Genomic DNA, 24,713 nt, shown 5'->3' on the forward strand with positions numbered 1-24,713 from the left:
CAGTTACTTTTTTATTGATTACATGACTTTCATTCACACCGTTGCAATAAATCATTCATGATTTATTGATTCTCCCTAATTCTTCTTTTAAATTCTCCTTTTTAAAATGCTGCAAGAAAATTAAGAGCAATATCTGACTGGATTTACAAAAATCATTTCAGTTTTAAGTGTTTTCTCAATGTTGCATCTTGCATGTATTACTTTGTTTTTGTGAGGCTGGGAATTTAATGCGCTTCATGTTGTTAAAGGGGTCACATGATGCTTTTATAAAGATCATTATTTTGTGTATTTGGTGTATATCGACATGCTTTAAATATCAAAAAACACATTATTTTTCAAATACTGTACATTATTGTAGGTCCTCTATGCCCCGCCTCTCTCAAACGCGTCGTTTTCTACAAAGCCCCTCCTTCCGACAAGCGCAGTCTGCTCTGATTGGCCAAATGGCACAGAGCATTGTGATTGGCTGAACACCACACGTACGAGTCGGAAATGTAACGCCCCTTTCCATAATCGCGAGCTTCAGCTTTCGAAATAAATGTAAAGACAGTTAATAATGTCCTTATATTTATCATCAGTTCAAGCCCGAGAGGGGAACAGAGTCAAATTCGGGGATCTTATCTATGCACAAGGAGCTTGTAACACTCCAAAGAGTAAGGAAAACTTGAAATCACATCATATGACCCCTTTAATAATCAAGAATTAAATATATTTTCCTTCTCTTTGTGTTTTTATATCAATCTGGTACAAGATTATCTTTAAATCAATGTGATAAACAAGTTAGGTCAAAAGTCATCTAAAAAGTAGTCTGATTATAGGATATTGCCTAAAATGTGTAATATAATGAATAATGTTGTTGCTATCTATCAACTATCTATCTCATTTTTATGGTAATATTATATTGTAAATATTAAATATGTATAACAAATATAAATAAAACATAAATATAAATACTTTTTCATGTTGTAATTTGCACGTGTGTGTGTGTGTGTGTGTGTGTGTGTGTGTAAGAAGTGAAAAGAAAGACATTTTGACTATTCTGAAAGCAAAACATTTTTTAGTTACAAACAGGTAATAAAAATCCATTACAGTTCATACTCATTGGTGAGGCTCTTATCAATGCATTTCAGTTCACAACAATAGTCAATAGTTACACACAGAAAATGCTTGGTCTGATATGTACATTCCAGAAAATGCTACAATTTTACACCATTAAACATCATAAACAAGACTATTAAAATTCATTTAGCAGACATTCTTTGTAAATAACATTTTTCATTTGATATAAACCATTTTATTTAATTTGATATGCAGTTTTTTACTGGATAAATATTCTTCAAATGCATCTGTTGCAACCAAATAAATCTATAAAACCTGAAGGGATCTGTTACATGACCTTCATGCTGCCATCTCTGCTCGTAGGGGTTTGAAGATTAAATGGCTGATTGTGTTTTAGTTCTGTGGTTAATTCAACATATTGTCACATTTTTACTTGTCCTGAAAAAAACAATTGCTAACAAGAGTCTAAATGGGACTTAAGAGGGATTTTGGGTTGTCGGAGATTAAACGTCACCACACCGAACAGGTCAACTCTATACTCTAATCTACTCACTAGTCGCTTTCACAGCCTCATAGTGTTTATGTTTGTGCTCTTGCAAAACTATTCTAACTCAAACTTTCAGGGAAAAAGTTTTTTTTTTTTTTTAAAAGAAAGAGTTGTAGGAAGTTAAATCAGAGAGATGATAACTTATGGGATGCCCTACAAAAATGCATTATTACTGCAGCATTTGTGCTACAGTAAAAGCAATGTTGCCAAATCCAACTCTCTTTCCCTAGTTCTTTCCCAAGAAAAATCTGTGTCTTCCCTTGAACTCTGCAACACAACAATTGCAGAAAGTGACAATCATATATACAAGACATAAATGTAAACTTGTATATTATTTGTTCAGTGCTCTCAGCCCTTCCCTCCACCCTGTAGGGCTCCATTGATGACAGCTGTTTTTTTCAGGTCAGTGTTCATGGCTTGGTTCTCTGGATTTGTTTCCATTTTAACTCCTGTGCTGATTCCCAAAGCTCCAAGCACGGCTTTTCCCGTTTTCATCCCCCGAGACATTGGAATACGACTGAACCCTGATCGTGCAGATGGGACATCAGTGATGGGCTGCTGTTGAGTAACAGAGCATGGACGTAAATCTTGGCTTTTCTTAAAGGGGTCATCGGATGCCCATTTTCCACAAGTTGATATGATTCTTTAGGTTCTTAATGAAAAGTTTATAACATACTTTGGTTAAAATTTCTCAATGGTAATGTAAAAAAACACCTTTTTTACCCTGTCAAAATCAGCTCTGTTTTGAGCAAGCCATTCTAGTCCATGTTGCTTTAAATGCTAATGAGCTCTGCTGACCCCGCCCCTCTCTTCCGTGGAGTGACAGGCAGACTGTTAACTTCAGCTGCGAAACTGGCTAGCAAGCACATTATTAGGAAAGGCAATTTGCAAAGATTCATAAAAAACCCTTATACTTCTTTTGTAGATGAAGCTGGATCACGAATGATTCGCGCGAACATAGACGCATTTAGGCAGATCAGGGATCGGTGCATTCCCTTTAAAAAAGCAAATAACTTTTAATCCTCTGCATCTTCAGCAGCTCAGATGTCGGGAGTAAATGACAACTGCTATGTTCATTATTACATGCAACAACAAAACACCTAAATTGCTTAATTGGAGACATCTTGTCTTCCCCGGCACCGGAGTCGACACAATGGCGGACTGATGACAGCTCACTCAGGGCGGGTCTAAGGTAAGACGGTCTTGTCAATCAACTATCGTGGGAGCAGCCTGCGCAGAACTACGTCATTCTGACAGGACTCTCAGAACAGCCTGATTTGAGAAAGGGGATTTTAAAATAGGGATTTTAAAAAACCACTGCGTGGATTTTTATCATTATAGGGTGGATGTGTACACACACTTCCAACACACATTTATGTTCAAACAACTTGCAAAGTGAATTTTGCATCCGATGACCCCTTTAATGTATAGATTAATTATATTCCTGCATGCATGGTTTAAATGAGACACTTACCACTGAGAGTGTGGGTCTGGCAGGTGCTTTAGTGACCTGCGTGATGGAGATGCTGCTCATCGCTTTGCTAGATGTTGATTTGCTGGCAGTCACACTGTGCGGTGAGCGCAGCACAGTTCCAGTAGAAACTTCATTACACTCAGACGATACGGAAATAGATTTGGCCATAACAACTGAGCCATGATCAGTGGTCTTCTTGAACTGTGATCCTAAGTGAATGTGAATCTTACTGTCTTCTGTGGTAACGACATTAGCATTTGACTTCTTGATAGGTGTGGGCACCATTCGTTTTTCAGGAGTCTCCTTAAATACAGCTCTACCTGTTATCATGTCCACAGACTCTTGGGAGCTGCTGATGGATGCAGTGGATACAGGAGATAAAGATTTGTCCATAGAAGGAGACCTCATGATCTCTGCACTCTTTACTCTCGAGATTGAGGCAAAGGTCATTGGTAATCTAACTCTTTCTGGATTCTTTGACTCTTTGGTTCGTTCATTTGTAGGAAGGATGGTCATCTGAGAACTCTGAATTTCTTGTGATAGTTTGGCAGAAGCTTGTTTGGTCAAGTCCTCAGAAAGGCCAATGCAATTCTGTAAGGTTGCCTCGTTGTTCTGAATATCTGGGATCACCTGAGCGTTCAATGGATGGTCATACTTTTGGGATGTGCTGACTTCAGAAGTTGCAGCCTCTCCACTGGTATTCAAAGATACTTCAGAAGCACTGCTGTCTTTCTTCCTCATCCAAGGAATCCAGGACTTCTTCACAGTATAGTCACTGACTGTTGGAGGGTAAAGTTCACGTACTGTCGGTCTCTGCGCTGGCTTCTTTAAGCTCCTCTGTTGAAGACTACTCATGATCCGATTCTCTTCTTGGACGGACTTCTTAATGAATGCAGCAGGTGTGTCACAGTCAGCTGTCCTATTTTCGACTGAATCGGTTTGTACTCCAGTTGACGTCACTGGAACATCCACCATTCTGCTTCCTTTGGTGCTGGGCCGTAAAGTGCGGCTGTAGCGCTTGGTGACCTCAAGTTCTTTGGTAAGGTTTAGAACTTCAGTGCTTATGCTCTTTTTCTTGTCTTCCTCCTCTAGAAACCTCTGTTGCAGAACAGAATAATCCACCTGTAGCTGGGATAGCTCATCTTCTTTGTTCATGAGCTCGTGAATCTTCTCCTTAAGGGCTTGCACATCAGCTTGAAGGTCTCTGGTTTTGTCCTCCTCCATCATGAACCGATGTCTCAGTTCAGCCTCTTGACAGCCTACCTCACCTTGCCCTATTACCTTAATCAACTCAGTTTGACTTATTTCTTGTACCTGCTGTGAGAGAGAACGTGCCTTTTCTTTCTCAGTGTCTAACAAAACATATTCTGGTTTGATCAGGTCTCGCTCATTGGCTTCGAGCTGTTGAAGACGGTTCTTAAGTCTTTCAGTCTCCAAAGTCAGCTCCTTAACTTTATTCTCATCTTTTTCATGTGCATTTGAGACACTCTGCAGGTCCATCACCTTTTGAAAAGACTCCCTTTCTTCTTTGATCATGGTACTGTGCTTCATTATACCATGCTTGGAGCTCAGATCTTTGCATTTTTCTTCTGTTTTGAAAAGCTTTCGCTTTGTTTCATCTCTCTCTTTTACAAGATCAGCTATCTTCAACTCCATCTCTGACTTTAGTTTCAGACGCTTCTTGCTTTCCTCTATTAACCTCTCAGTAACCTCCATGACTTTCTCCTGCTCTGCCTTATAGAGTTTGTTCAGTTCATCTCTCTTCTTTTCCTCAGACCTAATTCTGTCTGCCATGTTCTTGTGCTCATTAACCATTATTACAGTAACTGATTTGAGTTTCAAAAGATCCTCTTTTAAATCTAATTCATCCTTTTCCAATTTCAGCTCAGACGATTCGAGCTCCTTCATACGGATTTTAACACTCACAAGTTCGTCTGTTAGGTCTTTAGTCAAGCTTTTCTCCTTTTCCAAAGCTGCTTGCAACTGGGCACATTCTGTCCTGCCCATATTGAAGGTCATCTCTAGTGCCTCTAACTGTGTCATTCTCTGTTGCAGTTTTTCCACCTCTAGCCTCAGTTCTTTATTCTGAGCCTCCTCAGCCAGAAGCATCTTCTTCAAATCATTGCATTTGTTCTCAGTCTTGGTGATCTCTTCATCCTTACCCTCCATTTCCAGAATTCTTTTGCGCAAAGTCTCAAGTTCTGCCATCAAATTTGAGTTGCCACATTCACCCTTTCTAATCTTGTCCTTTAAAGCTTTGAGCTCCTCTGCTGATTTCTGAAGAGCTTCGTTGGTCTCTTCAAGCTCCTTGAGTTTGTGTGACAAGTCCATTTGTCTCTGGTACAGCTGCTGATGTTGAGACTCTTGGCTGGACAGTTTTGCAGACATCTCCTCTTGCTCTTTTGCAAACTTAGAAGTTCTTAGCTCCAGCTCAACCTCAATATCCAGGATTTTCTGGTTGTCTTCCTTTGCTTTTCTCTCTGCCTCATGTAGTTTCTTCTCCTTTTCCTCAAGTTTTTGAAGAAGATCTTGTATTTTGTGGCTCTGTTTGTCAATTTTCTCCAAGTGAAGTTCTCGCTCATCAACCATCATGAGTGCAAAGGACTTCAGCTTAACCAGCTCTCCAGATGTTCTTTGCATACGTTTAGAAAATTCTTTTTCCTTCCTTATTTGGTATGCTTTTTCTTGTTTCAGCAACCGCTTTAACCTAGTGAAAAATAAATAGTAAGTAAAACTGACTTAAAGGGATAGTTCAAAATGAAAATTCTGTCAGTAATTACTCACCTTCATGTCATTCCAAACCCCGTAAGACCTTTGTTCATCTTCTGAACACAAATTAAGATATTCTTGATGAATTCCGAGAGCTCTCCTTACAAATAACAAAATAATCTCATAATCTCATAACAAAAAGAATTCTCTTAGCTTAAATTATGGTTGAACCACTGATGTCATATGGATTTTTTTTAACAATCTCCTTGCTATGTTTCTAAGCCTTGATCGTGTAAGGATCCTTGCTGTCTATGGAGGGTCAGAGAGCTCTCAGAATGCATCAAAAATATCTTAACTTGTGTTCTGAAGATGAACGAAGGTCTTACGATTTTGGAACAACATGAGGGTGAGTAATTAATGACATAATTTTCATTTTTGGATGACCTATCCCTTTAATTTTTATTTACGTATTGACGTAGTTGTGCTTATCTTATTATGAAAGCGCATATTTTTTATCATTTAGAAGAAAGAATTAAACAAACAATTACAAAATAACAATATATAATTATTCATCAAAATCATTAAATTAAATTGAACTTGAACATCAATACACATAATCATATAGGTTAAAAATTAAATGCCTATTAATATTGAATATATTTTAATATAAAAAGTCAGAATTTTACTGTACATGTAAAAGAAAAAATAAGCAAATAAGTCATGAAATTGACAATAACTCATGAAATTACCAAAGTATTATGAAATTAGTATGTAACTGGGTTTGTACTAACGATGTTGTGAGTTGGTAATTTAATAGTAATGAAATAACAAGCATGCGATGTCCTAGTTATGTTGTAATTTAGTACGTCATAAAATTACCAAAAAGTACCAATAAATAACGTAACTGATATGTTGTGTGTTAGCTGGGTTACTTTTTGTGCCATCGGTCACACACACATACACTAAAGCCCTGAGGATCTTCTGTCCTTGGCTCATTTTGAATTCACTGAAGTGAATGTAGTGAAGAAAAAGTAAAATATTACTTGTAACAGATACTTGTGAATTAGTTTTACAGAAAATGTACTATATGAAACTTATAACTGCCGTATTTGTAATACTACATTACCAGGTACCTGTTCTGGGAATGTCAAATTGTTTCTAATCTATGGACTAGATTTTGTTTCGTCCTCCTTCCTGAAAATTGATTACATCCCCAATCCAGGTTTATGTCTTCTTAATGTTGACTCTGATTTATCTGCAGAAGAGAATGTTGTTTGCTGGTTTTACAGGTGCAAAGAAGACAGCAATACAGAACTGGTTTACACCGCACGTGTGCAAAAACATACTGGATTCATAGCCTTCTTAAAATAGTGGCTTATGAGTGTACAACAGCACAAATTAATAAGGCAAAACCTGGGGCCATTGATGCCTGGCAATATTTTTCTTGATTTATATAAAGGAATGATTATATAATGTAACCCTTGTATTTATTTGTTTATTTATTTAGATTTATTTTTATCCTTTTTTATTATTTATTTATTTTTTCTCTTTCTGCTCTGACTGTCAAATGATTGGCAATACGTATGTTATTCCTTCCTCATTGACCGTTTGTTCCAATGATGTTATTTTGTTTATATTTGAAAGGCATTAAAAAGTTGATGACAAAAAAAGAAAGAAAATGCACTAAATTAAGTTCCCAACGTAGGGTTGGGAGGAGCCTAATCATTCAGTCCTGCCAATCATCACAACGACCGTATGCAGCAGCCAATGATCTGTTCCAGCGACAATTCTTCTCGCATCTTCCCCTTCTCCTCCTCTATTTCCTTCTCATTTCCTCCACACTGTTCAATCATAGGTGAGCTAAAGCCGAGCCTCAGGTTCGAGCTTCTTTCACGGACAGCTAACCAAGTTCGTTTACCATTATCTGGCAGGACTGAATGGGCAGGCGAACTCGTGAAATGTACGATTTCTCTCCTCTCTCACCTCTCTCGTTCCTGCTCCAGGAGGTTGGTGAAGTCATCGCTCTTGTTCATGTAGTCCACGTGTTTGCGTTTCTCAGTATCCAGCTCATAGACAGTGCGCCGGTGGCTTTTCTCAGCCAGCAAGAGCTGTTCCAGCATACGGCGATATGAGTCCTTGTGCTTATCCTGCAGTCTGTCCAGCTGAGACATACAGACAGTAAAAAATACAACTAACAGAGGGAAGGGCTTGCACTTTTTTAAAATAAGTGTTGACTTTGAAGAAATAGTTAATCCAAAAAATGAATATTCTGTCATCATTTAGGCAAGTCTACTCACCCTTGTTCCAAACCATGACAGAATTTTCTTTATTGGGTGAACTAGTCACTGTCATTTGTTTCTCTGTGTGTGTACCTCTGCCATTGGCTTATCATACACATTTTCGTGTTGTGCATGGTTGTTGCTGAGCGTTCGGTCTCTCTGCAGGGCTTGCAGGGGTCGGGTCGGCCCCGATAAGCCATAACGGGACTCCAGCTCCTCTGGTCGACTCAGCAGCGCAGACCTCAGTAGATGGATCACATCTTCTCGTGCCTGGGTGACAAGTAAAAATCATAAATGATTTGGGATATATTCACGGTGCGAATTATGGGTGGGATGTAAAGCAGTCGTAGAAAGTAGCACACACGTAATATGAAGATTTCTTTGTAAATATGAAGATACATTTCAGTATAGCTTTGACTGATGTTGAATAGTAATTTGGCCACACCTGAAATGGTTCATACCATTGGCAAAACCTGAAAGACGTAAATACGCCAGAAAATTTAATTAAACTTCTTCGTAATATGAAGATTAACTTGTAAACAACATAAATTTCCCTATAGCTGAGACTTATATTAAATAGTATTTTTTTCCACCCCTGAAAGTGTATTGGCATAACCTAAAAGACGTTGAAAATTTGACGGATGGAAGCGTGAACATACAGTAGCCTAAGTGTCTAAAACACACGTGTGCATTTCAGCTGAATGATCAGATTCGCCCTTTAACTTAATTTTGTTAAACTGTGTGAAGAACTGTTTGCTGAAATATCAACAGCAACACTTAAAAAAGAGCGCCAAGTACACATTAACTTGCATGCATTACTATAGCAACAGTTGATTTTCAGTTGATGCTGTTGATGCGAGGTTTTCAGTTTTCTTTGGTATGTTATAATATGAAAACATGGGCTACAGGTTATTTCACTCTGAATCCTCCACATTAAAAATGTTCATGTTTATTACAACCCCTTTAGTGGACACTAGACCACCTCAAACTGAATGAAACCATTTATATATTTAGAGAGAGAGAGAGCAAGACATGTTCAGCATGGTGAAAACACCTCTTCAATTAATATTCTTCATTTGTAAGTCGCTTTGGATAAAAGCATCTGCTAAATGACTAAATAAATAAAAATAAATAAATAAAAATTAAAGTTGATGATTAAAATACAATACAGAATAAAATCTCCCCAGAATAAAATCACATTAATAAATATCTGCAGCTGAGGTACCTCAGTCTGTAAGCACCAAAGTAAAAGTTGCAGAGATGAACACAGGCAGGTTGTGAAGACAGATGATAATCTTTCATTTTCACAGTTCATGAATAAATATTTTACCTGGATCTCTCCTTCCATGATCCCAAGCAGTTTCAGTAGTTTGTCTTTGGACAGATCTCTGAGTCCAAACATTTGGTCGTCATTCTGTGCTGATTTATCTTCCTTATTAGGCCCGATTTTCTCCGATTCATCCACGTGTTTAACCTTGATAGTCTTTTCTGTCTCCAGCATTTTTCTCTGCTCTTCTTCTTTGACATCATGTGAAGTTTGCGTGACAACCAGAACTTCATTAACCATGCTGTCCATTGTTTTATCTTTGGACCTCATTTTCCTCCTGAGGAAAGAAACCGATTTTAAAGGGGACATCGGATGCAAAATTCACTTTTACAATTATCTAGTTATAGATTAAGAGTTGTTTGAGATGTTAGATAACTTGCTGCTGTGTTTAATAATTTATGTTACGTTAAAATAACATTCTGTTCCATAAATGCATTGTCTGCTGGTTTATTTAGCTACATTTCAGTACACCACATTAAGTAGGCCACTTAGTACTGTAAGACTTTGGCCCGGTTTCACAGAGAGGGCTCAGACTAAGCAGGATTAGGCCATAGTTCAAATAGGACATTTAAGTAATTTTGTTTAGCATGCCTTATAAAAAAACATTACCGGTGTGCATCTTGAGACAAAACAACGGCACTGACATGTTTTAAGATCAGTCAGTGCAAGTTTCTTTCATTTGAAACAGCTCAGAGTTACATTTTAGTCTGGGACTAGTTTTAATCCTTGTCTGTGAAACCGGGGGTTTGAATGTTAAAAGTGCAAATTAACACCTGACTACACTTGTGGGTTTGCTACCGTTACAATTAAAACTGGTAGAAGGGTAAAACATGCCAGGCAGACATGATGTAAGCAACAGAGCTTCAACCAATAAAACTGATAATGGGTATCTTAAATTTAGTGTGCGAATAAATAAGTATTGACAATAATAATCAGTCGAGGGCCCCCCCAAATAAAATTCTGTTTAGGGCCCCATAAAAGCTTGCTGTGGTATCTTGCAGTATAATTGAAAAGTAAAGCAGACGAGACAGGAGTAGCGAACACTCAGCGTGTTTACTCAACTTCCAACTCACGCTCACGTCATTACATCAGGTCCGTAGAGATACAAGAGGTCAGGACTTAGTATTTCAAAATAGTAGTCACAATGCAATGTTACTCATGAACACAACATTTCCCCCCTTTTAAGAACATACTTTGGGGTAACTAGATAGCAAGATTAATTGCTTAATCTATTAATTATTAATCTGAAGCAGAGTCACCATGTGCATTTAACCAACCGTTAACTCTCTAGTTTATAACACTGTAAACATATTTGAAAACAGCAGTGGTACAGATTGTAATTCTGTATTTTTAGAACTTATTGAGTCAGGATAGCACAACTTAGTAACATAAGCAATGTAGGCACAGTGCATGCGATACATCAGATCTAAGGAACATAATCATTTAACCAACTAGGCTTGTGAGTGTTACGTTTAGGTCTAAGGGAGTATTGGTACAGTGACTAGCGTTCTCAGTTGTTGTTGTGCATGGGAATGCAGTGAGATTGGAAGCATTCCAAGCTTTTCCATCACTCAGAACATATGTACCCACTCCCAGTTTTTTGTTAACTTTGAGAGGGTCTGTGAACTTCCTGTGTCCCTTAGGAACATGCAGATGGTTCCGAACTCTCACTTTATCCCCCTCCTGGAAGCAAAGAATGCGTGCACCGCGCTTGGCATCAGTATACAGTTTTGTCTTATGTTGCAGCCGTGCAACCCTTTAGCGAACAGTCACATCAGTGGGTGAGCGCACAGGAAGAGATGGCAGAATAGACAGCCTTGTGCACATTTGTCTGCCATAGAGAAGCTGAAAAGGTGAGGTACCGGTTGCAGCATGTGGAGTGGCACGGTAAACCTGCAAGAAGTCAGTTATAACAGGTTTCCATTGCAGATGTTGCTGGATGGCGTGTGTTTGAGCACACGGTTAAATCTCTCTACAGCACCATTAGCTGCTGGATAGTAGAGAGAGGAACGATGGTGACGGATATTCTGTTTTTCCAGAAAAGCAGCGAAGGCAGCAGATGTAAACTGAACACCGTTGTCAGTAACTATGCTCAGTGGATTGCCATGGCGACTGAATACCGATGACAGAAAGGAAACCACAGAGTCCGTAGTGACGGTGTGAGTAAAGGAGACCTCAGGCCATTTGCTATAATAATCGATCAATGTAATCGCAAACCTGCAATCAGATGCGGCATGACATACATGACAGGAACGGACAGCATCGTGAACTTGAGCATCCATCCCTGGCCACCAATAGAGATCATGGAGGCGCTGTTTAGTTCTCACCTCCCCTTGGTGTCCTTCATGCGCTATGGAGACCAGTGTAGAGTGAAGAGCAACAGGTGCAATCAGTCGTGGGCCTCGGAAGACGAATTTGTCCTTAACAGACAGTTCCAGTCGCAGCTGATAGTATGGCAACAATTCAACATCCAGTCCCTTGGGGGAACGAGGACAACCATTAGAAATCGGTGTACGAAGTTTGGTTAGTCCAGGACAAGAAGCACATGCAGCATCAACATCAGCAGCAGACAGAGAATTACAGGTGGCTGACAGAAAAGCAACAAACTCCTCATCCACATCATCATCATCCTCGTGACTCATCAGGATGAAAGCTCTCTGCTGACACTGTATGTCCTAAAAACAGCAGGCTGGTTTGCCGGAAATTACACTTGTCTTTATTGAGTTGTAAGCCAGCAGCTTCTAGACACTGTAATACCGCTTGAAGTGTTTTGTCATGCGAAGCCATGTCATGTCCGTGGATGATAATATCATCCAGATAATTTTCGACCCCTGACAAGCCAGCCAGGATGATGGTCATAATTTTCTGGAATGCTGCAGGCGCTGAAGCCAATCCATAGGGAACATGGCAAAATCGGTACAGTCCATCATGTGTAATAAAGGCTGTGAGATCGCGACTGTCCTTGTGCAGCAGTACTTGGTAGTAAACATTAGTCAGATCAATAGTAGTGAAGACAGCAGAACATTTAAGAGCAGCGAGCAGTTCATCCATGAAAATAGTTCACGATTACTGCTTTATTTGGCCCTCTGAGGTCAACACATCCTGATTTTCCCTGATTTATTCTGTGTAACAACAATTGGTGAAACCCATGCAGAAGCATCTATGTGTTCTATCACCCCAGCTGCTTGTAAGCGGTTTAATTCCTCTGACACAGCACTGCGAACACAGAGTGGCAGGCGGCAAAGTTTTTGGTGCACAGGTGTAACTGTTTCATCCAGCTTTACAAAGTTTTTAGCACATCCGAACTCTGTTAAATCAGCAACAGTGCACTGTAACACTGGCACAGGAGGAGCAAGTTCAGAAAGGGCATTAGAAGGCAGTACTTGATTGTTCTCAATCCTCACATGCAGTGCAGACATGAGGTTCCTCCCCATTAGTGGTGTGCCTTTTTCCTCAATGAAGAAAGTAGCAGATACTGTGTGGTCATGTAACGAAACGTTCGCTGACAAACACCCAACTACCGGAATTTGAGCTTTTTGCGTAAGTCAAGCCTGGCTGTTGGTTGTGACAGTGCAACATTACTGAAATGGCATACATAAGTACTATAAGGCAAGATAGATATAGAAGACCACCAACCACCAAATTCACCACAAAGGCTTGATCGGCAGAGGTAGATATGGTCGCTGTACTGTACAAGTTGCAGCAGGGCAGTTTGCAGCGTTAGCTAAGTGTACCGCCGAGCCACAGCGAAAGCAGGACTTCCTTTTCCCCACGTGAACAGCATTAGGAGGAGGTGCATGTGATGGTTTTCCTCTCCTGCGCTTTACTACGTGCTGCACTGCTTGTACGGGGGCGGTAACTTGGCAGGAATTTGAAATGGATTTAGCCTGACCAGAAGCAGATTCAATCTGTCCAGTGTGAGATCAGTTTCCAGTAAAAGTCTCTCACGTATTCGTGGGCTAAGCACATTTTCCACTAACTGATCGCGAATCATCTCATTGGCATAGGTACCGAATTGACCATATGCACGATTACTTCCTGGTTTTAGATAAGCCAGCTCAGGCATTTCCGGTCAACTGTACTGTGCTGTAGGGGAGCGCCCTTTGCTCGGTTTCTCTACATAATCCATTCACAATTTGGAGAAAAGTTTTGTTTGTCTAAGAGGACCAAACTTCCACGTATACATATATATATTGATAAAAATCAATAATTTTATTCTCTAACTGCTAGCTTTTCTTGTAAAACTAACACTAGCTTTCTTTTTCCTACTCCATCTACTTGTTTCTTAAAAAAAAAAAAAAAAAACTTTCTACGTGTATTGCGTTTACCTGTACTGGGTTAGGCTAACCAAGACTTGTAATAGCACTTGCATGTTGTTGCTCTTTTGTTGGTTTTGATTGCTTCTAATGTCCTCATTTGTAAGTCGCTTTGGATAAAAGTGTATGCTAAATGACTAAATGTAATGTAAATTTAGGCCCTGTCCCAAATCGCCCCCTAACCCTTGCGGTCTTTCTCTAAGTCCGCACTTTCGTGACGTACTGCTGCATTGACTGTCAGGTAGAAGGACTGTCCTTTAAGTCCACGAGACCGTAAGGCAGAGGTCAGCAGTAAGTTTGGCATGGGGACAAAAACAATTCACCACTAGATGGCGGCCCAGAACATAGTCAAAGGATAATTTAAGATATTAATTGATGAAAAATGCAACCAGAATTGCCTGTGACTGACTGTTCAGTGTATTTTGTAACTGGTAATGAGCTGTTACTCTGTGTAAAATCCTGCGACAGTCATTAACAAAAAGCCACATTTGTGTGCCAGTGTCCGATCAGAGTATGTGAGCAAAGTGGAGCGTCAACAATTTCCCCTCCACGCATTTAATAATCACTCCGCTCCGCGCTCACTGATATCAGAAACACCGCTCCGCATCTAAAGTATTTCAGTATGTTTGAAATATGTTCTATGGAAGGCTGTTTCTGCCACTGAATAAAAAAAAAAAAAAAGGTTATTGCGACATTTTCTCACAATTCTGACTTTTTTCCCTCAGAACTGTGAGATATAAACTCGCAATTGCGAGTTATAACGTTAAAGTCCAGTTTTGAGGGGAAAAAGCTCATATGTTCTCAGAATTGCGAGTTTACGAATTGCGAATTATGACTTTTTAACTTGCAATTGCGAGTTTAAATCACGCAATTCTGAGAAAAAAAGTCAGCTGTCAGCTGAAAATATTCAGAAGGAACAAATAAATTCCCTGAGAAATATAACTTCCCGCTCATGTCCACTGCAGTCATCATAGCCTTCACATTCTTTCTGATTTGAGTGATCCTTGCTAGCTAAATATGTTTAGCATGTGAATTCTTGCTAACTATGCAGATATATTATGGGTCGTTGGCATGATTTGTACTTGTGATTGAGTGCTCTTGGAACGAGTGAAAACCACGACGCTCCCACTTTTTAAAAATCCGCTTCTCGCTCCATTCAAAATCACACCGCTTCACTCGCGCTCTGCTCTGCTCACATATTTTGATTGATTGATTGATAGATTGTGAGTAACTGTTGTTGTCATGACAGATTTATTTCAGAGCCAGCCGCTATCAAAATAATCTGGCTACGGGTGCGGGCCAGATATTATTGCTGGCAGGCCACTCAGAAGGGTGCTCACGAGCGCCCCCTTTGCAGCCGCTATGCGCCCTCGATGCACACTCCTGCTGAGCTACACAGGCGACTTCTACCCGGCAGTCAAAGTGGAATTACGCCACAAGTGCAGACTCTGAGGAAGACCGTGAGGGTTTAGGGTGCCATTTGGGACAGGGGCTTAGGACTTCATTCAACAGATTCGTTCAAATGGCTGATTCGTTTAGAAACAAGGCAAGTGACTACTGTCTTTATGAATGGGTTACTGAATCATTGACTCACTTGATTTGTCCAAAAACTTGGATTCGTTCAGTAAGGAAACACTGCTGTGAGACACAAAACCGTTCTGCTGTGGCTTTGATTGAAACAGTTTTCATCAGCGAAATTGAGTAAAAATATTGTGTCTAAAACATAAGCCACTTAATCTTAACTTATTGTTTATTGAACTACTATTGTATAAAAGCACATTGCAATCGTGTTGAAACATTTTGGTCGTGCAATGTTGTGTACTTAAATCATATAAATTTCTTTTTTTTTTTACTTCCTCAGTATGCATCTATAACTTTCTGTGTGTGCTGTTCCACTCATCTGTTTTGATTTCTGCATGAGTCTCTATCACACACTCACTCCGGCTGCGCAAGCCTCATCTGGCACGACATAAATACATTATCAGTCACCATAAGTGCTCGGAATCGGCAGACTGACGGAAAATCTGCTAATTCCAGTCCATGCCCCGATAATATGTCTTAATGATATTTGAATACTTACTAGTTTTACAATGAAAACTTTGAATGAAAAGTTTTCACTATGTTTTGCACATCAGTACAGTAGTGAAAACTGTTTAATACAGCTAGTGAAAATAACAATAGGTGCATTTGAACTTTTGACTCCAATCCTGATAGTAACTGAGATATAACCCTTGTGATAAATTCCTCTTATGTGACAACTATCTCTCCCTATCTCTCCATTGTTGTTCATTCTGAACTAAAATGCAAGTGAAAATACTAAAACACGATCCGAGAGCTATTCATTGATCTGTTTAGACCCAACTGGTAAGATAAGGCTAGGAATAACTTGTTTATACAGTGCTGCTGTATTAAATATCTGTCCAAGCTCCAAAGTCACAACACCATGAGTGGACTAGAAAAATGGTTTCACAAAACAAATGTTTATGGTTATAATTCCTAGTGTGGAAACATATATAAAGAACGGTTAAATAGTTAGTATTCAAGCTGTTACACTGGGGCATATTCATGAAGCAGAACAAATTTCTGTCTAAATGATTTGTAAAACTTCTCTTACGTAAGTTGTTGCAATCTTTCCAGTGGAACACATTATGTAATAATGGATTTATGAAGTCTTCGTTCAGAAGTTTATTCTGCTAGTCTTTCATGAATAAGAATAACTGGAAAAAAGCAATCGCTCATCAGTATTTTAATGAAGTTCTGTCAGTTTAGTTAAACTTTCTATTCATCAGAGAATCTATATATAGAAAATTGAAAATTGAGTGTTTAATCTTGTCATTTTACATTATTGAGACACTATTTTCCTATTTGATACTGTAAAGTTGCTTTGACACAATCTGTATTGTTAAAAGCGCTATATATATATAAAAAAATAATTTTAATTTTATTTTTCCTGTGGTGCATTTATAATATTAGAAGGGTTTTTACATCAAAAATCTGACAGAATTTGGAAATAAAAGGTCATTTTCAACCCTGATTTGAACACTCTGTTTAAAGAGTCGTGTCTTCTATAAGACTTCAATGTAAATGCTCACTCCTGTGATTGGCTAACAGCTTTCCATATAAAGTAGCGTGCCCTTCAGTCAGAAATATAAGTATGGGAAATTACTGCTCTATGATATAGATAATATCATATAATGTATCTATAATCTGTAGAGAGATCAGTGAGCAATAGTGAATTATAATGCATGATTTTGCAGGTTATTTTAATTTTACATCCTGCATTTTAATCATTTTAAAGGGATAGTTCACCCAAAAATGAAAATTTGCTGTTAATTTACTCACCCTCAGGCTATTCAATATGTAGGTGACGTTTTTCTTCAGTAGAACAGTAAAGAAAATTGTTAGCTGAAACCTTGTAGATCTGTGCTGCTCGAGCCGCGAAATGTTTGAGAAAATTCAGTCCGATTTGGTGAGCTGGTCCATCCAGTTCACCAAAAATAACTGGCTCAAAAGAATTAACGAATCAGACTGAGGCTTTGGATTAATGCTGTAAATAATGTTCAGTTTCTTGCACAGACTGATTGTTTTGCTTCATAAGACAAGACCTTAATATATAATGAGGCCAGGAGCTATGGCTACAGATAAATACTCTCAAGTGGACTCTCCATAGCTGCTGACTTGCATTTTGAATCACCAAGGACCATGATTTCAGCTAAAAATCTTCTTTACTGTTCTACTAAAGAAGAAAAGTCACTTTATATCTTGGATAGCTTGAGATGGATGGGTAAGTAAATTAAATAATATCAATTTTGATACATTATGAATAAAATGTAATTTTTAGGCAAACTGTCCCTTTAAAGATGTGGTGTATGGAAGTGTAAACATTTATTTAAAAAAAAAAAAAAAAAAAAACCTGACTCAGAGGTACAAGTTTCCTAGGTGCACCTAAAGGCAACATAAGTGCACTGTAAAAAAAAAAAAGTTTTACAAAATAATTTTGGCAGCTGTGGTTGCCAGAATAATTTTGTAAAAAATACAGAAAAACAAGAACAAACTGTAGAATTTACAGTGTAAAACTGTCATTTGCGAACAAGGAAATTTGAATGTAAACCAGTAAATTCAACAACACACACTGCTATTAAAATCTGTTTTGTACCTTTAACATACTGACTACCACCATAATAATGCAGGTGGTAAAAGAGAAAACCACATTGTAACAAAGTTCGTAGGTCGGGAAGAAGGAGGCGGGAACCGGCAAACATTTAAGAATTTAATAATCAAAATAAAACCACATACCCCCATCGCCCCTCGCAGGCCGGGGGGTACCCTCGAGACTGCGCTCTACCCCCACCCCCCCCCCCCCCACCCCACCTGGGGGTACGGACAGACGAGGCGAGAGAAAAGGAGACGGAAGGATGAGGAGTGACAGAGACAAGAGAGGGGAGAGAGGAAAATTCGGTCCGGTTCCCGGACACACTGCTGGTTGGTCCTCAACCAGCTGAGAGGCTCTCACTCGCGGTGCCATGCGATGGTACTAGACCTCTTTGGTGGCCGGCTCGACGCTCCGCCTCCTGGCGGACGGCGATGGCTCCTCCGGTCGAGGGCAGCCGGCAGCGAGTCCCCATTCCCTGCTCCTCCCCATCATGGCGGATGGCAGCAGGCTACGGCCACTCGGCAAATGGCGTCGACTCCTCCGCTCCCTCTCGGACGGCAGCCCCCCTCCTCGACCCAGGAGCACGGCAGCGAGTCTTCCGTCCCACCTGTTCTTCCATCGCTCCAGCACCACCGTCGCCTCGGGCAGCCAGCGGCCACCCCCGCTACTCCCTGCTGCCCGATCTGCTCAGCACCGCGATTCCCCTCAGCAGCGAGGGCTCTCTGACAGCGTGTCCCTCCTTCCTCCCGGGTTTCGGCACCAATGTAACAAAGTTCGTAGGTCGGGAAGAAGGAGGCGGGAACCGGCAAACATTTAAGAATTTAATAATCAAAATAAACAAACGTAAAAGTACAGCGGCAGCCCCTCACGGACGACTGCCGCACACAAAACACAAAATAATATCCAGGCCTGGTCCTCTCTCGTCTTCCACTGTCGTCACTCCTCCTTTTATCCTTCTGGAGCTCCTCCGTGGGACTGGAGACCGGTGAGTGTCGCAGGTGTCGCTCATTATCATTAACTCCACCGGCCTCGCTCCGTTCCCACGGCTCTCGGCCCCGCCCCACTCACCACACACATGAAGAATCAAAGCTCACCACAAGCAGAAGTATATACTAATATACAGAAGGTGCACAGAGTCATTCATGCAAACACAAAACACCATCATGGTAACACACATGATGCTTAAATAATGCAATAAACTTTCATTAAACAACAGAAGATGTAACATAAAGCCCAAATGTACAAAAACTATTAAAAAACATGATTATTTAAACAAAACACTTTCAAATGTGGAGTTTCAAGCAGGGGATTCTGGGAATATCAGTTTACAGTTTGTTACTGTAAATTACACATCGATTTGTTATTTTTACTTCTAAAAACTGTACAATTAACAGCACTTTACTGTAAAATTACATGAAGTGTCTCATTAGATAGATCTTTTACAGTTTTTTCCCTGTATATAGTACGGGAACTTACTTTTAACCTATTAACAGTTTTTTCCTTAGCGTTTTTACAGTTAACAGTTAAAATTACACTTATTTTGTACAGTGTGTGTGGATTCACTGAGCATGTGGACAGCATCATTGATTATAAGGTTTTTGTTGAAAGTGCTGAACTGAAGTGATTATAAAAGAAGCGCTTTCTGTAGATGTGTTTTGATCATCACTACAACTGTAACGTTTAATGCGGCTCAGATAACAGGCAACCAAAATCTCATCTTATGTGCGTCTGACACTGAAAGGTAAAGCAGGTTAAAGCCAGCATATTGTATGTTTGTATTTATATTTATCCACCATGTGGAGGCTGCACAGTCTGGTTAAATAGGCTGGAAAATATCTGATTGAGCTGTCACTCTGAGCTCCCCAGAGAAAGCCCTCAGCCACTTGTGAATAGATGAACCAATACTTTGATTTCGTGTCTTTGAGAGGTGTCAGCACTCATAGTAAAGCGCTATTTATAATGCTCATCTGACAGTTGCATTAGCCATAACTATGTTGATCAAAGGTCGTAGTAAACACTATTATATTGTTACAAAAAAAAGTCTTTTTTGGGGCGGCCACTTTCTAATGATTTCTGAAGGATCTTATTGCACATGACGTGACTTGAGTAATGACTGCTACAAATTTAGCTGTGCATCACAGAAATAAATTACATTTTAAAAGATATTCAAATAGAAAACATGTTTAAAGTGTTATATACTATACATATATTATAGTATTTTTTTGTGTACATTCAAAAATATTTTCTAAAACTAGGGAGGAAAGCAGATTACTATTTTATTTAAACTATTTTAAAAGTACATACTAAGGACAAATGTGCTCAATTGAACCTCCCTGGTTCTTTGCTGAGCTGGTGCTGTTATTGTCTCCTAATTGATCTGCTGTTGAAGATAACCAAGAGACACAGCTGGTACCAGCAGCTGTCCAAAGTGCGCATTTCTGTGCTGCCAATGAAGAAATGAAAGGTTTTAGAAGACCTGTCACATGATGATGAGTCCAATGTGTCTAAATAAGGGAGAGTCGTGGCATTTGCGATTGTGGCTTTGGCAAGACATGGAGTCTGCACACATGCACAGTGAACTAAACGGTGAAGTCTCAGATTTGCGTGCCTGTCCATGTATGGAGTGTAAACCGAATCAAAACCAATCTAGAATATAAAATAGAAACTGCAACTTTTGATGCAGGCAACACGATACATGTGACCTGATTGATGCACACAGAGGAGGGAAGAAGGTCAAAGTCTATCAACTGTAATGATAGTTACCTTTCACTCTGATACCAGTAAAACAGAGACAAACATTACAGTAGTAATCGCACAAGCTGTGTTTTATTATTCTCTTCTATATAATTTTATAATCTGCAATCAGTTTCTATTACTGTATGAATAAATATTGCCCAGTTCATCTTACTGTATACAGTCATCGGCTTCTATTTATATCAGCCATCCATAACTTATGTTCAGTTGGAGCAGTTGTCTTATTGGATTTCAGCTTTTAGTATGTATGCTACTCGCAAATACAGGGACTACAGGCAAAGTGCTTAAACGTGCACAGCAACAGCAGTTTTGTGGAGGAAATGTCATGCAGCTCAATTGATCTTATGCAAAAAAAATAAGACAAAAACGTAATTTTTGTGCAATGATTATTCAACCACTACATTCAAAATGTGTTTGGTTGAATGTTAAGGTCGATGCAAAAATCACATAACAAAAATTTTACATTTAGCTAAATTTTCTACCTGTAACTCAAACTGTAGAGCTTGCAACGTCAGAGTCATGGGTTCGATTCCCAGGGAATGTATGAACTGATAAAACACTGCTTTGAATGTACATTACCAGTCAAAAGGTTTTGAACAGTAAGATTTTTAATGGGGTTTTTTTTAACAATTCTCTTCTGCTCACCAAGCCTGTCATAATTATTGCAAATTTTCGAATAGATGTGTATAAACCAGTAAGTATCTCCAGTACTCTGTGTGCTATGACCTGCACCTCAAAATTTAAAGCTATGTGATCTTGAAAATAAATAATAATGAAATAAAATAAATAAAAAAGACGGCCTCAGGAATATCAGCTAATAACACACCACAGCCACACATGTAAGTGATATCAATGAATGCCTTTCTAACAGGTTACACTCCACTGTAACTCAATGTGCTTGAACTCCTGAAGAAGCAGAATAGAGTATATCATCAGTAAACCAAAACCAAGACCTCTCTGGTTACGTGACATCATTGGATCGCTCTTTAAAGAGCCATTCCAAGAGGGTGGATATTGAAGTTCATGTTCGAGCTGTAGTATTAATAGGAGCCGTAAACGACACCTGGATGAGGCGGTATACATACTGAGTCAATGGGCCAACCATCTATAAACATATCCAGAGACAAATGTGAGACCATCTCAGAAACCCAGACTACCACCAAAACCTCCCAATAACCCCCTACAAAATATCAAGGCCAAAAGTTCCAATATTTTCCAGTCACATCTATTATCACAGGAATAAATGACTATCCAGCTGACCAAAAGCAGCAGGCCAATGCAGAATTACTGTGACCTTTGCCCTCCAGACAAAACAGAACAATCTCATATCTTTTATCATGCCATTGTCAAGAAAGTCCATTTACACATGGAAATATCTGCTTTGTTATTACAGTAATACCTGCTATCTAATACGGTGGCAGTCCAATGAAATATTACCATCTAAAAGAACGGTTTTCTGATTGGATATATTTTAGCCTTCAGTGTCACGTGATCCCACAGAAAAAAGTCTGATATGCTGATTTCTGCTTAAGAAATATTTGTAATTATTATCAGTGTTGAGCACAGTTCTGCTGCCTCGTATTTTTATGGAAACTGTGATAAGTTTGGATTAAGAAAAAAATAAAGAAATGTATAGTTTTAGTCAGCAAGGATGCATTGAATTGTTAAAAATATGACAGTAAAGGCATTTATAATGTAAAAATAAAACCACAATATTGTTTTTTTAAATAGATTCTGATCTTTTGAACTGTCTATTCTTCAAAGAATGATCCACAAGAATATGAAGCAGCAATGTTTCCTACATTGATAATAAAAACCAAAATTAATAGTTAGCACCAACAATAATGAATAATAACTGAGCAAATCAGCATATTAGAATGGTTTCTGAAGGATCATTTAACATTGAAGACTGGAGTAATTATGCTGAAAATTCAGCTTTGAACACAGCAATACATTACAGTTTACAATATATTTCAATATACTGTATACAATATATATATAGAAAACAAATTCAAATAATATTTTATAATACTGTTTTACTACATTTTGATCAAATAAATGCAAATTTGGTGAACATTAGGGACTTCTTTAAAAAAAAAAAGTAATTGATACAAGTTTTTGAATAGGGAAAGGGAAGTGGTGTGTGATACACAAATTCCAAGTGTGCACACAGTAGTGAACAGACACCCAGAGCAGTGGGCAGCCAAAGCATTTTTTTTTTTCATGTTGCAGCACCCGGGGAGCAGTTGGGGGTTCGGTGCCTTGCTCAAGGGTCTCACCTCAGTCGTTGTATTGAGGAGAGCGTTGTTTATTCACTCCCCCCACCTACAATCCCTGCCGGACCTGAGACTAGAACCCACGACCTTCAGGTTACGAGTCTGACTCTCTATCCATTAGGCCACAACTTCCCCTATAGTGTATATAATGTTGTTGAGATGTTCATTTAAAATATTTCCAATGGAAATGCACTTGATAGCAAGTTAATGCTATGAAGTCACATGGCACACGTAACTTTTATGCTGCAATTTAAATATTTCAACTGGAAATGCACTATAGTGAATGGTGAATAGTGAACTATAGTAAAGTGAATGGTACGCAGTCACATGATACAGTATATAGCTTTACTTTGCAATAGCTATACTTTGTATAGCAATTTACTACTCTTCAAGACAAACATGCATATATATATTACAATTGCCTGGAATTTGTGTGAAAGTCTAGGAGAAAGTACAGGCTGCACAATATATGCCACTCATGTGTCAATCTTTAGTAAATTATTAACAAAGTGGTGACAACAATTAGTGGAGTCCCGTAGAACAAGAACACACTGCTCTTTGAATGAAACATGAATGAAACACTCACCCACAGTCCCTAAGCTTCAGGCTAGTGTACTCCTGTATGGTTAGACAGACTCCAGAACGATTCTTCTGATAGTGGTACCCATTATCCAAAGACCTTTCGTCTGTAGGATCTTCAAACCAATAGTCAACAAGTGAAAGAAAGCATGACTGAGCGCTTAGGCGGGCTGTAAAATCAGTGAGTCACATGCAGGGACAGTGAAGCTGTTATTCTATTCCAGGGACAAGAGGTGCAGCGCTGCACATGCTTGCTCTATCACTGATTGTGTGCAGCTCCACTGCGCTATATTTAACCTCTTCGCTTACTCAGTTGTAGCCAGTAGGGTGTGAGAATGACATTAGGCTCTTAGAAGTGACAGCTGAGCCCTCTGATTCTCACATCAGAGAACCTCCAGGCCTGTTACTCCACCGCATGCAGTCCAGGAACTGCTGTGACGAGACACAGTGTAGGATTTGACCTTATGAAATCTCATCATTCAGATTTCAAGCAGCAGAGGAATTAGCTGAGCCAGCTTAGATCAGCAACTATCCTGTTGATTTCCACTATCATAAAATAAATAATATATACAAAACCACTACACATCTTCTTTCTTTCTTAATAATCAGTGTTGGGGAAAGTTACTTTTAAAAGTAATGATATTGCGTTACTCTCTAAAAAAAGTAACTAATTACGTTACTTGGTTACTTTTTAATGTGTTAAGTTACTTTTGAGTTACTTTTTTAAATCTGGAAAGGGCTTTCTTGTTTGTTTTTAATATAAAAAAGTTCTACAAATGCAAAAAGCCCTTTTCACAACGAAAGTGTACTGAATATGCCTCAGGCTGAAGGAAATGTAAATTCACGTCTGTACGGTAGAGGGCGCAGCTCAAACGACTCGCATGAAGGAAGAAGAAAGTTCAACAATAACAAAAAAGAAACACAAATGTGTCATTTTGGCTTAGTATGGTTGCATTGGATCATCGAAGGTCAGTAGCAAAGACATTGGTTAATAAAATGGGATTAAATACATAAATGATATTTGTCTTATTTAACATTGATTTATAGCAGGTTTGAATGACTCTTTTATTCATTTTGAGGAATACTGAATGTTTTTGTGCAGTGAGATGAATAAATGATGTTCATATTTAGTCTAGAACTACAGTAACATCATGTTCAGTCAACGCACACAACGCTCTGCACTTACGATTTCTCTCAACATGAGGAAAGGAGAGCTGTCTGTAAATACATGAGAAAGTAC

At 39.0% G+C, this 24,713-nt stretch overlaps 1 protein-coding gene across 1 annotated transcript; it reads right to left on the bottom strand.

Annotated features, from left to right (window-relative positions):
- Positions 1-1,041: 1,041 nt before the first annotated feature.
- On the bottom strand, positions 1,042-23,737 carry LOC306886082 (filamin-A-interacting protein 1-like). Its single transcript, XM_079442955.1, has 6 exons — positions 23,481-23,737; positions 9,399-9,672; positions 8,162-8,338; positions 7,773-7,951; positions 3,081-5,787; positions 1,042-2,164 (listed from the first exon to the last, which is right to left on the bottom strand). The coding sequence occupies exons 2-6, from the start codon at positions 9,663-9,665 to the stop codon at positions 1,955-1,957; spliced, it is 3,540 nt and encodes a 1,179-aa protein (XP_079299081.1). The 5' UTR covers positions 9,666-9,672; positions 23,481-23,737; the 3' UTR covers positions 1,042-1,954.
- Positions 23,738-24,713: the final 976 nt, after the last annotated feature.

This window comes from Barbus barbus (assembly GCF_936440315.1).
Source record: "Barbus barbus genome assembly, chromosome: 20".
In the NCBI taxonomy this organism is placed as follows: domain Eukaryota; kingdom Metazoa; phylum Chordata; class Actinopteri; order Cypriniformes; family Cyprinidae; genus Barbus; species Barbus barbus.

Excerpts from the sequence above, each read along its gene's own strand:
- LOC306886082 (XM_079442955.1), bottom strand. The coding sequence starts at position 9,665 with ATGAGGTCCAAAGATAAAACAATGGACAGCATGGTTAATGAAGTTCTG. Across the intron at positions 7,952-8,161 it reads ATGATAAGCCAATGGCAGAG|CTGGACAGACTGCAGGATAA; the intron begins GTACACACACAG and ends TGTATGTCTCAG. Across the intron at positions 5,788-7,772 it reads CTGGAGCAGGAACGAGAGAG|GTTAAAGCGGTTGCTGAAAC; the intron begins GTGAGAGAGGAG and ends ATTTTTCACTAG.